General features: G+C 42.6%; 1 protein-coding gene across 1 annotated transcript in view; it reads right to left on the reverse strand.

Annotated features, from left to right (window-relative positions):
• The window catches only part of PDGFRL (platelet derived growth factor receptor like), a 70,975-nt gene that overhangs the window by 46,466 nt on the left and 10,089 nt on the right, over positions 1-14,420 (reverse strand). Inside the window, exon 2 of the mRNA XM_058720085.1 lies at positions 4,865-5,162. Within this exon, the coding sequence (XP_058576068.1) occupies positions 4,865-5,162 (298 nt within the window). The remainder of the gene's footprint in view (positions 1-4,864; positions 5,163-14,420) is intronic.

The following is a 14,420-nucleotide window of genomic DNA, read 5'->3' on the forward strand; positions in this document are numbered from 1 at the left end:
CAATCAGTGAGGAGAGAGAGACTCCTCCAAGGAGCTTGACTGTGAAGGTGAGAGAGGAAGGTGGCTGGAAGGCACTTGGGGGCCAAGGCAGGATTTCTTAATATGGAGAAGGCTTATGGAGAGGACCCCACGGGGAAGGGGAGCTTGAAGATGCCCAACAGAGAGGCAATAACTGATATCTCAAGGCACCTGAGAAAGCATGCAAGGGTGAGATCCGGGTACAGGCACAGTGTGGTCTCAGGAGGGAGGGAGAATCCTTCCTCCACTCTAACTGTAAGAACAGAGAAGGAAGAGATGCGCTAAGATGAAGTCAAGGCAACTCAAAGGCTCCGATTTCTCAATAAATTGAGAATTTCATTAGCTCAAAGTGAGAGAGATGGAAAAGATCAGAGGTTTAGGAAGAGAGTAAAAGTGAGCTTTCTGAGAAATCTCTCCAGCTTTGCCAGATACAAGTGACGTGACCACAATCTAATTGCACCCATCTGGCCGCTGTATGGGTTCCTCCAACAGTGCTCAGTGGCTAAGTGTGGGCAAGAAGAAGTGGGAGAACAGGTTCATTTGGGGTTGGAAATTTCCAAGAAGGAATGAAGGAAAAACAGAGGGCGACATAACTTACTTAGGATGGATTCAAAAGTTTGGTGGAGGGGTCCCTGGGGGGCTCCGTTGGTTGAGCGTCTGACCTCGGCTCGGGTCATGATCTCACAGTTCGTGAGTTCGAGCCCCGCGCTGGGCTCTGTGCTGACAGCTCAGGGCCTGGAGCCTGCTTCAGATTCTGTGTCTCCCTCTCTCTCTGCCTCTCCCCCGCTTGTGCTCTGTCTCTCTCTCTCTCAAAAATAAATAAAATGTGAAAAAATTTAAAAAAGTTTGGTAGAAAGAACAAACTCTGGAGTCTAATGAGCACAGAAGGAGACAAGATGGATAAAGAGGGGAAGTTGCTGGGGAGGGGGTGTCAGCTGACGAAATGGCTCCATGAGATGAAGTAACAAAAGGCTGAGATAGTGGGGATGGGTCCAAGGTGGCACGGGACCCTCGATATAAAATTCATCCATATTTTGTCATCACCCTCCACCCCATATATACAGTGCACATGTCGGTACTAAGTGTATTTATCTTTGAATGTTGAATGAACAGATGCATGATGAAGAACTGGCTTCCGATACGATCACTAATCCCCTGGGGAAACCATCGACTGTTTCCTGAGTTTTGTTGTGTGCCAGGCACTGTTCAAGGTGCTAGGAATCTGATGATGAACCAAACAAACGTGGTATTTGCCAGCAAAGGGCTTAGATTTTCATGGGGGAAGATGGACACAGGCCCCAGATTACAAAGATTGATTAAGTAAGTGAAAAAGGAAAGATGTGTGCAGTCTTTTGTGGATCTTCTGTATTAAAAGTCACATTGGCTGTGCATAGTTCCCTGATTTATCTGAGTCTTGGTCGCAATTAACTTTCCCAAAAGATCACTTGATTATTGTGCTTGAGAAATATACACTGCTTAGTAATGATTAGTTGCAATTCATTGAACATTTACTAGGGGCCAGGTTGTGCTTACAATAGATAATATAATCTCCATAATCCAGGTGAGGAAAGTGGGTTCTAGGCAAATGACTGAGCAAAGATCACTTTGCTGGTTCGGGGCGCCTGGGTGGCTCAGTCAGTTGAACTTCTGAATCTTGATCTCATAGTTCGTGAGATCAAGTCCCAGTTGGGCTCTGTGCTGACAGCACAGAGCCATCTTGGGATTCTCTCTCTCTCTCTCTCTCTCTCTCAAAATAAATAAACTTAAAAAAAAAAAGATCACTTTTCTGGTTATTAGTAAAGGCAAGATTCCAATCTAGCTGTGCCTCAGCCTGACTTCTCTGTTCTATAACCCATTCCCTCTTCTGGTCAGGAGATTAAATTTGGACAAATGTGGTAGCATTGTGGACTTTGTTCCAGACAGCTACCAAAATTCCTTAAAATGACCAGGCTTTGTTGGAGGCACATCTGGGGAGCTTCCAAACCCAAAGCTGTCAGAATACTGGAAAGAACTCATTCCACAGGAAAAGAAAACACAGGATGAATACTTCCCCTCTATCCAAAGGTACCACGTCCCGGGAAAGACGTCAAGAATCAATTTGTTGAATCTCTGGTGTCAAATAAATCATGATTTTGTTGTTGTTGTTTGATATAGAGTCATGACTAGATGTTTTTCACATTTTTCACATTTTTTAAATAAAGTCCTTGGGGGCCTACATCTGTCTTTACTTTCTTATAAAGCCCTGACTGGGCTTTGAATGAATACACTTTAATGTTAAGAAGTCAAAATTGGCTTTTTCAGCTTTTTGATGTTTCTCTTCAATTCAGATTCATGTTCGCTTTACTTGGAGTCCTCAGGATATTTTCAAACATATCGTGGCTAATACAACTTTGAAAATACATCTAGAAAATACTAAATCTTCAGGGGCCAAATCATCTAGGTTTAAAACACTTAGTGTAAGTCCAAGATTAACTGTTCAGAATAATTTAAAATAGCTAAATTCTGGTGGTAAACAACATGTATTACATTTTTGTTTAATTTTCCCTTGGAAAATTAAGTCATTTAAAAGGTATATCGTTGTAAATCTGTCCAGATGTGTTCCAAGCAGGGGATGCACACACACAATTTAAGTGTGGACATGAAAACAGGAAAAACCATCTGATTGTTTCACCCCCAGCTCTTCATCCAACCTAATAGCCCTCAAGAAAAACTTTACACTATTACATCCCATGAACCCAGAAGAGTATCTTCAGAATAAAATGTGGAAAAGTCTTAATACAAGAGGTTAGACAGCTGGGGAAATAGTAATTGTATGTATTTTAATTTATTTATTCTGCAAGGTGTACGTGTGTAAGAAGGGAAGAAGATTGGCTAGTCATTCAACAGCGAAATCAAAATACCAAGGACTCAGTTAAGCCCCTTGAAAAGCAGAGATAAAAAAAAAAAAGGGATTCATGGTGTGCCTAGGTGGTTCAGTTGTGTGCGTGGACTTCGGCTCAGGTCATGATCTCCCCGTTGGTGGGACTGAGTCCCATGTTGGGCTCTGTGCTGATAGTTCAGAGCCGGTTCTGCTTCGGATTCTGTGTCTCCCTCCCTCTCTGCCTGTCTCCCCCCAACCCCCACCCCCCACGCCGCTCGAGCTCTCTCTTTCTCTCCCTCAAAAATAAACATTAAAAAAATTTTTTTTTAATTAGAGAAAATTAAAAGACAACAAAAAAAAGGAGTCCTAAGTATGAACACTGCTCAAAGAGGATGTACCCTCGGCCATGGGGAAGTGTACCCCTGGAGGCAGGACACAGCCTTTCCAGACAAAGTGACAGCAAGGCTGAAGTCAGCCAGGTGCAGAGGGGACCCCCGAGGGAGCCCAGGCCAGTGAAAGCAGCAATACTAATCTAGAGATTCCAAGTTCAAAGAGGTTCTCATCCCTCAGGGGAAGATGTTAGACTTGACCCTAGTGGAGACCCACCCGGTAAGCAGGGGAGTGACGTGATCAGGTCGCATTTTTAAGACCTCAATCCAGTGAGAAGGAGCCCGGGAGGACATCTGGGTGTGGTTCTTGCCATGGTTCAAGACCGGGGGTGAGGGGCAACACTGGCTGGGGCTGGGTCGGACTGAGAGGATGTGGGTGTTTGGGAGGAGCGGGGGATGGGGGGAGGCCAGGACAATCCCCAGGCTAGTGTCTGAGCGGGTGAGCCGGTAGGGATGTCCTAGAGGGAGGGGAAGATGTGTGGGGCGAGTCTGTGCTGAAAATGAGCCTGTCAGGAACACGAGGAGTTTCTGATGCCTGAGATGCTCATTTCTCCATTTGAGTCATCCCAAACAAGCGATATCCTGCCTTTCCCTTTCCTAAATCATATGAAGAAAACGCTGGAAAGAATCTTAGAAATCATGCAATCCCATCCCCTTTATTTTGCACATGAAGAAATGGAGATGCAGGGGTTTGGGGGGACCCCTCTCCCAAATATGCACCGGATCCCCAGCCCCGGAGGCCCCAGGCTCCTCCCAGGACTCACTGAATTGTGCTCCATGTTTTTGCTCTTTAACACTTTTCCTAAGCATCATCTTAACCACTTGTCTGGACAAGAAATCCAGGCTCCTGAAGGTTCTGATTCAAACATGAGAAATCTTTGGCCTGTCACCAATTGAAGAAGCCCTGGATATAAAACTCATATGCTCAGTAAAAACAAACCAGAAGCAGTTGAAAAGTTCAAAACCAGTTTAGGTTGGCATCGCCTCAAGTTGTTCACAGGCATCTCCAATTAGGGCATTTCAGTTTTCACTATAATTACATAAAAATGACAGAAAGCAGTGACCGGGCTCGTTATTTTTACTATATGAATTCTTAAATATCTCTATGCATCACAGTTTCAATCACTGGTCACGTGGCTTCCTATAAAATTTCACTGTTTTAACTCACGTGGATAGGATTTGCAGTACTTTTTTAAAGATTTTTTTCAATTTTTATTTATTTTGAAAAAGAGAGAGAGAGAAAGGGGGGGAGGGCAGGGAGGAGCAGAGAGACAGAGAGGAGAAAGAATCCCAAGCAGGTTCCGAGTTGCCAGCGCAGGGCCTGACGTGGGGCCTGATCTCATGAACTGTGAGATCAAGACCTGAGCAGAAATTAAGAGTCCCCCGCTTAGCTGACTGAGTCACCTTGGGGCCTTGGATGTGCAATAATTTTCAAAAACTGGACAAAGAAATAAAATCTACAGCATTTGCTTATTGAGCTTTCATTTTTTTATAAGCTATTAGGGCGAAATCGTATATGTCAGAAACAATGCCGCGCTTAACAAAGGAAGGACCCTTGACCCAACGCAAGTAAAACAATAAATAAATAAATGCTCACCTGAGACGGGAGTCCTTAAAGGTGTCGAGATAGGGAGGATAACTCCATCCAATTTTGTTCCCTTTACACCGAAGCTCGAGGGTTTGCCCTGCTGTCAGACTCAGGGTAGCTGCAGGTTTCTGGAAGCGGCCTTTCTCCAGCATCTGGATCATTATTGACTGCGTCTTTGGTGTGCCATCAGCTACGTCCCTGTCCTTTACTTTAGCAATTCTGGGTTTCACCTTCTTGTTGGTGGGCTTGATTCTGTTCTCTCCCGGCTCCTTTGGACGCTTGTTCTTCAGAGGCTGTTGGCCAGCGACTAGTACAAACGTGAGGAAAGAACAACGCACTCAAACCCGAAGGATTCAACACCTACAACGGGTAACTTTGGGGCACCACTCTCCTTCATCAAAATAATTTTCAGGAATAGCCATTATCTCAGTTCACTCGTTAGTTGCAAAACAACGAGTAACTGAAAGGGAATGTATGTTAATTTCAGAGATTTTATTCAAGGCGCGCCTGGGTGGCTCAGTCAGTTAGGCGTCCAGTTTCAGCTCAGGTCATGATCTCACGGTTGGCAAGTTTGAGCCCCACATCGGGCTGTGTGCTGACAAGTTCAGAGCCTGGAGCCTGCTTTGGGTTCTGTGTCTCCCCCTCTTTCTGCCCCCACCCCACTCACGCTCTCTCTTTCAAAAATAAATAAACAGTAAAAAAAATAAAGAAAAGATTTTGTTCAAATTCAGTGAAATATTGCACTTGTGAACTAAAATTTGCACTTACCAAACAAAAAGACCATTGCCTGTAGTTCACTCTGTGTCACAGTCTCTAAGGGGCCACAGAGAATGTCAGCATCAGAGTCACTTGATTCAAGGGCTGTTTCCGGTCCTTGGGGTCTCAGGGTGACCATTGTTCATTCTGAACTTACTGTTTAAGTTTATTTATTTTGAGAGAGTGAGAGTGTGAGAGCAGGGGAGGGGCAGAGAGAGAGGAAGAGAGAGAGAATCCCAAGCAGGCTCCACACTGTCAGTGCAGAGCCTGATATGGGGCTCAAACTGACCAACTGTGAGATCATGATCTGAGCTGTAATCAGGAGTCAGACGCTTAACTGAGCCACCCAGGGGCCCCTGAATTTGCTGTTCAAATGCAGGAATATGTACCCTTCAGGGAGTACAGACACACTGAGTGGAAGCACACTCAGATTTCAAGCCACTACGAACTTTCTCTCAACTGAGCGTGCACAGTGCAGTCTGTGTGTATCAGGGTAGACGGTGTCCACACAGCGTGCAAAGTTGAGGAAGGAATAAGCACTACACCTGTGCTCATTTAAAGCTTCCATAGGAGCTCTTAAGAGCTCAAGGGTAACTGTAGCATTGGTTTAGAACTCAGTCAACAAAATATTTCGGGGAGGAAGGATTATTTTATCACCAGCATTGTTGACAATTGCAGGCCAAAGGTGATAATAAAAAGCTGACCTACTGTGAGTCCATTTTAGTCCTGTTTTTCCTTTCTCTACAGACAATTCACCCCTTCCTGCCTGCACCCTTGGAAGACTGCTCCCCCTCGCCTGCCCTTGAGATAGATGCCTCCGGGCCCCAGAAACCCCCCATATCCCACATGCCTGCCCAGCCGTGCGCCTGTGTGCACCCAGCGAGGACGAGAAGACTGTGCCTTTTCAGTTTGTCTATTTGCATGAGCTCAAAGGCAACCTCACTATATGCCCACAGAATTGCAAAATGTCCTGGGTCCTGAGAAGTCATTTAGGTAAAATTCCTTTGTTATAGATTTAAAAATTTAAGAAGACCCTTAAATGTTAAGTAAGTTGTACACAGCTGGTTAGTGGCAGAATGTGAGTAGAATTCACGTCTTCTGACTCATTCCAAGGGCGTGTTTTGCTGTACGGACATAAATATCCTGCATATATTTTGAATAAATGACTCCAAAAATCTCGGCCGAGTGAGGAAATTGCAGGGCATTTGTATAAAATGGGGAAAAGTGATTAATCAGGAGAAAAATCTTCCCTTTCTTGATGGATGCATTTATTTATCTAATATTACCCTGGCATATGTACTTAAGACTTGGGGTGGTCAAGGGCGCCTGGATGGCTCAGTCGGTTAAGCATCCCACTTCAGCTCAGGTCATGATCTTGTCATCAGTGAGTTCGAGCCCGCGTCGGGCTCTGGGCTGATGGCTCAGAGCCTGGAGTCTGCTTCGGATTCTGCGTCTCCCTCTCTCTGCCCCTCCCCCACTCAACGCTCTGTCTCTGTCTCTCAAAAATGAATAAATGTTAAAAAAAAAAAAAAAAGACCTCAGGTGGTCAAAAGTACCACGTCACTGCAAGTGGGATCAAGAGATGGCAAAAGATAAGTGTTGTAAGCACTTATACCAGAGGCCAGGCAGGTGACAAAACAGGGTGAGCTACATGGTCCTGGTGAAGCCATGCCCCTAAGGGATGCCGCTTCTGCTTTGGCAGACCCTGTCTTTAAAAAAAAATTTTTTTTAATGTTTATTTAATTTTGAGAGAGAGAGAGTGTGTGTGTGAGCGAGCAGGAGTGGGGGAGGGGCAAAGGGAGAGGGAGACACAGAATCCAAAGCAGGCTCCAGGCCTGGAGTTGTCAGCACAGAGTCCGATGCGGGACTCGAACTCACGAACAGCAAGATAATGACCTGAGCCGAAGTCAGCCACTTAACCAACTGAGGTGGCCCCGGCAGACCCCTGTCTTAAGGAAGTACATGCTCACAGTTGCTGGGTCTAAGGCCCCCAGAAGATGGCAAAAAGGCAGATCTCCTCTGATGTATAAATATCAGAAACCCCATTTTTAGAAACTTCAGGTTTGAATCTCTGAGGTTAGAATCTAGGTAGTAATTTACCTCGGAGGGGTGGGGTGACCAGGAGGGGACATGAGGGGCATTTCCAGAAACATCCTCTCTCGATCTGGGCTAGTTACATGCATGTGTGCAATCTGTGAGCATTTCACGGAGCCATACTCTTATGTACTAAAAATTCACCTGATTTGGACACTGTGTAATGATAAACTTGGTTTCCTTTGCATGTTACCCTTTGCCCTTTGAAACAGGAGCCATTCAGACTCCACTTTTAGTTCAGCTGAGCCCAGACCCTGGAACCAATCCCACTCTGAACTTAGTATCAATCAACATCAACTGCTGCCTTCTTTGGGCTTATATGCCTTGCTCCCTGGGCCCTGCTCTTTTCCATGACTTCGGGTCCAGTTGAGAGCCCTCTTTCTTTCCCGAGGCCTGTGTCATGGGCCCTGCTGAACTTCCTCCATCCTTCTAGGGAGCAGAGTTGTGTTCTTGAGCATCAGTCCCAAGATGAGTCCCCATCACCTGCTGTTGAACCTGCTGTTTGCCAAGACTTCCCCTGGTCCTGCATGTTTGGTTTATTTACCTCCTAAAGTTCTAATGACAGAGGGGGATGGGCAGTGGCATAAATGCACATATTTCCCCAACCTTCCAGAAGGAGAGGCACCATAACCATCGAGAACATGTCAGATCAACGCGAGTATGCTAATCCAGCAACATCGGTTGTGAACATAAGCCTCAGTTTTGGGATAGAGTAAAAGTTACAGCACTTTACTTAAGGTAGAAGATTAAAGTCTACCATTATGATGTCCATCCATGCCCCGCGGCATTTTCATCACACTGTGTCTATGGGACTCAAGGACTTTTGGGTTGAAGTCTTATGTGATGTGTTTTCTTTATCATGTAACAGGAATTCAAGCTATCAGAAATGACCACAACTGTCTGCAAGTTTTATGGAATTTAGATAACAGTGTTACTCACATGACTTCTAAGCTCTCAGATCCTATGGGACTCTGCTACTTAGGAACATTAGATTACCTACTTATGGAGAGTATGCATCCAAATAGGTGGCATTATCCCTGCGGAGTACTTTGACTGGTTTACCGAACAGACCCACCAATTGATCTAACTGTAACTGCTTGACCATGGAACTGGTCCATAGTTTGATAGCAATGACACTAAGTTACAGGAGCCACTTACAGCCACACAGACACCCAGACAGATCTGGGATTGAATCATTACCAAATTCTATGTCTAACTTCTTAAAGAATATGACTTTTCTGTATAACTATGTCTAAAAAAGGTCTTCAAAATTTATATGATAGCTGAGAGCCCATTACCATTTCATGTTTGAGACTATTATATAGTAGTATTTTTATAGAGAAATAAGTGGTAAAATACACAAACTATTAAATATCATTATTGACTTCAGATTTTAGCTGCCACTTACTAGCAGTGGGACATTGGGAAGTTACCTATTCTCTCCCTGTCTCTGCTCATCTGCAAATTGAGAATTATATGGTGATAATGATTATCTCATCGACTGCTATAGGGATTAAATAAGTTAATACATTTAAAATGCTGAGAGTAGTGTCTGACCCATAGTAAGTGCTAGCTACTTGCTGTTTTGATTGTCTTGTGATAACATCTCGTGGTGATCTCCATGATAAACTTGTGATGGAAGCAAAGCAATTATTCTTCTTCCTAATTTACAGGTGAAAAAAACTAAGATCATAGATGCCAAGTAGCTCATCCCAGGTCACTAAGAAGCTAATGAAAAAACAGACCCTTGGATAAAAGGTCTAGACTCTTCTCAGTTCATGCTATTGTCTTTTGATTCACTTAAAAGATTAGCATATTGTAACAGTTTCTTTTCTTCTTCCCTTTCCCCCCTCACAAATCTCATGCATAGCACCATTGTCCAAGTGGTTTCTTTGTGTGATATGCCCCAGGCTTTGGCAAGAAGTTCCAAATCAAACAGAATGTGATGCCAAGGAGAAGGGTACAAGCTTCCTGGAATGGCTGGTTATGCTTTTCCAAGGCATACATTAGAATCCCGAAGCGAGGAGACACTGGTCAAAAGCCTGTCTCCAAAATAAATGAGTAAATGTTACAAAGCAAGAAGTAAGCAGGACAAAGGACTATAATTCTGCATCACCAACTGAGGGTTGCGATCAAACGTTTAATAAAGGTGACCTGACTATTAACCTCTCCAATTCTATAGAATAGAATTATGTTGGAGGAGTTACAAAATAAAATTAAAAAAAATCAGTAGCAGGATCACTGACAGCTGCTCAGATGAAGACTTGGTATGAACACAGTCATTAACATAAAGATCTGTAGCTGTTTACCTTTTTCTCCTCATGGACAGGTAAGGGGAAAGGTCTCACTTGAAGGTAGCATGAAAATAAGCACACTAGAACTTTGCTGAGTAGCTCAGGGGTTCCCCAGCAAGTTATATAAACTGATGAAAATGTCCTACTCTAATGTTTTGATTCTTCATGAAACACCCCACAAGGATACATACACCTCCCCAAGGACAAAGCTGAGGTGGGAAACCAATGATACTTGGGAGATGAAAATAGAAAGCTAAGAGCCTTTTCTTTCCCTACTCTACCCCTTCTTTTTTCAAGAACCCCACTCCAAAATACCCTCCTACCATTTCTTAAAGTAGCATTTTCTTAAAAGAGCAATTTCTTTTTTTTTTTTTTTTTTTTTTTTTTAAATTTTTTTTTTTTTTTTTAACGTTTATTTATTTTTGAGACAGAGAGAGACAGAGCATGAACGGGGGAGGGTCTGAGAGAGAGGGAGACACAGAATCGGAAACAGGCTCCAGGCTCCGAGCCATCAGCCCAGAGCCTGACGCGGGGCTCGAACTCACGGACCGCGAGATCGTGACCTGGCTGAAGTCGGACGCTTAACCGACTGCGCCACCCAGGCGCCCCTAAAAGAGCAATTTCTAAGAACAAATACTTCTATTCCAGGATGAGGCTCTTACTTTGTCAGCTCCTGCCCGACTGTACCAGGTAAGTGGCCTCTCCAAAGTGGCTCCCACATGACCAGCCTCAACCAAAAGTATGCCACGGCAGTTGTGGTCCAGCCACAGCAGTTGTGGTCCAGCCACAGCAGGAAGGCCCATGTAGCCCATGTGGGGTGATCCTGGAATGTCTGCTTCTGGTGACCAAGAAGGATTGCACTTCTGGGCCCTAGAAGACACCATTTACATGACACCAGTTCTTCAAGACTGGGAGATGTAGTTAACCTACCTAAAACACAGAAACAAACACAGAGAGTCAGAGCATGAGGAGACAGAGGAATATGTTGCAAACAAAAGAACAGGGCAAAACCTTAGATGGAACTAAACAAAATGGGAATATAAGCAATCTATCTGATAAAGAGGTCAAAGTCATGGTCTTAAGGTGCTCACTGGACTTGGGAAAAGAATAGCTGAACACAGTGGGCTCTTCAACAAAGAGAAAGAAAATATTAAAAAGAGCCAATCAGAGATGAAGAATACAATAACTGAATAAAAAATACACTAAAGGGGATCAATGGCAGATTAGAAAATGCAGAAAAAAATGGATCAGCAATCTGGAAGACAGGGTACTGGAAATCACACACACATATATGCATGCATGCATGTGCACAAACACACACACACACACACACACACAAAAGATTTTTTAAAAATGAGAGTAGCGTAAGGAACCTCTAGGACAACATTAAGCGTACTAACATTTACATTATAGAGGTGCCAAAAGGCAAAAAGAGAAAAGGACAGAGCATTTATTTAAAAAATAATAACTGAAAACATTTCTAACGTGGGGAAGGAAACAGACATCCAAGTCCAAGAAGTACAGAGAGCCCTGACCAAGACGAACCCAAAGATGTCTACACAAAAACACATTAAAACTGAAAGTCAAAAATTGAAGATAAAGAGAGAATCTTAAAAGAAGCAAGAGAAAAGCAACTAGTTGTGTACAAGGGAACACCAAAAGACTATCTACTTGTTTTTGAACAGAAACTTCACAGGCTACAGCAGGGGGGGGCGCGGTTATAATATATTCCAAGTACTGCAGGATAAAAAACAACAATCTATACTCTAACCTGCAAGATTATCACTCAAAGTTGAAGAAGAGATAAAGACTTTCCCAGACAAACAAGAGTTCAAAGAGTTCATCACCTCTAAACTGACTTTACAGGAAATGTTAAAGGGACCTCCTTAAGATGAAAAGGCCATAACTGGAAGAAAATTATGAAAGAAAAAATCTCCCTGGGAAAAAGCAAACATACAGTGAAAGGGATGGATCCACTGCTTATAAGCCAGTGAGAAGGTTAAAGACAAAAGTAGTGGGGCGCCTGGGTAGCTCATTTGGTTAAGTGTGTAACACTTGATTTCGGTTTCAGTCGTGAGCTCACGGTTGTGAGACTGAGCCCCATGTTGGGCCCCACGCTGAGTGTGAAACCTGCTTAAGATTCTCTCCTTCCCTCCCTCTCTGCCACTCCCCCCCCACTCTCTCTCTCTCTCAAAAGACAGAAGTAGTAAAATCAACTATATTTACAATAATTACTTAAAGGATGCACACAAAAAAATAATGTAGTAAGACATCACGTACATAAAACATGGGGAAGATAAAAATGTAGTACCGTGCTTTTAGCATGTGTTCAGACGTAAGCAACCATTAACTTAAAAATCAATTGCTATACACATAGGGTGGTATATATATATATATATATATATAGAGAGAGAGAGAGAGAGAGAGAGAGACCTCATGGTAACCAGAAACTGAAAACATGTAATAATTATACTAAAAAAACCCCAGATTTCTAAACATAGAACTAAAGAAAGTCATCATAAGGGAAAAGGGCAAAGGAAGACAGGAACAGAGAGAACTATAATGTTTATTTATCTTGAGAGAGAGAGCGTGTGAGCAAGTGGGGGAGGGGCAGAGAGAGAGAGAGAGAGAGAATCCCAATCAGGCTCTGTTCGCTCAGCACAGAGCCCAGCATGGGACTTAAACTCAAGAACCGGGAGATCATGACCTGAGCCGAAACCAAGAGTCAGACGCCGAACCAACTGAGACACTCAGGCACTCCAGGAACAGAGAAAGCTATAAAAGTGACCAGAACACAATGAACAAAATGGCAATAAGCACGTATCTGTCAATAATCACTTTAATGTTGATAAATGCTCCAATTAAAACACATAGGGTAAGTGAATACACAAAAAATAAACAAGACCCATCTTTATGCTGACTGTAAGAGATTCAGTTCAGAGCTAAAGACACAAACAGACTGAAAGTAAGGGATGGAAAATGATTATCCATGCTAATGGAAATTTTTAAAAAAGGAAAGAAAAAGAAAGAAAAAAAAGAAAAGAAAAGGAAAAAAAATCTGGGGTAGCAAAACTTCTATCAGACAAAAGAGACTTTAAAACAAAAACTGTAAAAAGAGACAAAGAAGCATATTCTATAATGATAAAAGCATCAATCCAGCTGGAGGATATAGAAATTGTAAAGACCCAGGCACCCAACATGGAGGCACTAAATACAAAAGCAAATTTTAACAGACCTCGAGGGAGAATTTTGCAGTAATACAGTGAGAGTAGGGGACTAACATGCCCACTTGTTATCAATGGATAGACCATCCACACAGAAAACCGAAAGGAAACAGTGGCTGTAAGCAATACATTAGACAGACAGGCTTCACAGATATATTCAGAACATTCCATCCCCAGACAACAGAATACACATTCTTTACGAGGGCGCATGGAACATCCACCAGGACAGATCACATGTTAGGCCACAAAACAAGTCTCAGTGAATTTAGGAAGACTGAAATCATACCAAACATTGTTTCTGACCACAACAGTATGACACTAGAAATCAATTATGATGGGAAAAAAAGCTAGAAAAAACACAAGCATATGGAGGCGAAACAAAATGCCACTAAACAACTGATTAGTTGATAAAGAAATCGAAGAAATAAAAAATACCTGGAGACAAATGAAAATCAAAGCATAATGTTCCAAAATCTATGGGATGCAGCAAAAACAGTTCTAAGAGGAAGTTTATAGAGATGTAGGTCTAACTCAAGAAACAAGAGAAGCTTCAAATCTAACCTTATACCTAAAGGAGTTGTGGGGGGCAGGGGGTTAGAGGGGGGAAGGCCCAAAGTTAGCAGAATGGAGGAGATCATAAAGACCACAGTAGAAATAAATGAAATCGATACTTTGAAGAAAATACAAAAGATCAATGAAACTAAAAGCTGGTTCTTTGAAAAGAGAAAGAAAATTGAACAAACCTTCATCCAGACAAATTAAAAAAAAAAAAAAGAGGTTCGAATAAAGAAAATGAGAATGAAAGAGAAGTTACAACTGACACCACACATATACAGTCGTAAGAGACGACTATGAGAAATGACAAATTGTACTACCTAGAAGAAACAGATACATTTCTAGAAACATAAAACCTTCTAAAATTGAATCAGGAAGAAATAGAAAATCTGAACAGACTAATTACTGGTAATTAAATCGAATCAGTAATCAAAAAAATCCCAACAAACAAAGTCCAGAACCAGATGGCTTCACTGGTAAATTCTACCAAAAATTTAAAGAAGTAATACCTAACTTTCATAAACTATTCCAAAATATTTAAGAAGAAATGCTTCCAAATTCATTCTATGAGGTAACTATTACCCTGATACCAAAACCAGACAAAGATGTATGAATAAAGAAAATTAAAGGCTAATATCCCTC

The sequence above is a fragment of the Neofelis nebulosa genome, chromosome 3, assembly GCF_028018385.1.
Source record: "Neofelis nebulosa isolate mNeoNeb1 chromosome 3, mNeoNeb1.pri, whole genome shotgun sequence".
Classification (NCBI taxonomy): domain Eukaryota; kingdom Metazoa; phylum Chordata; class Mammalia; order Carnivora; family Felidae; genus Neofelis; species Neofelis nebulosa.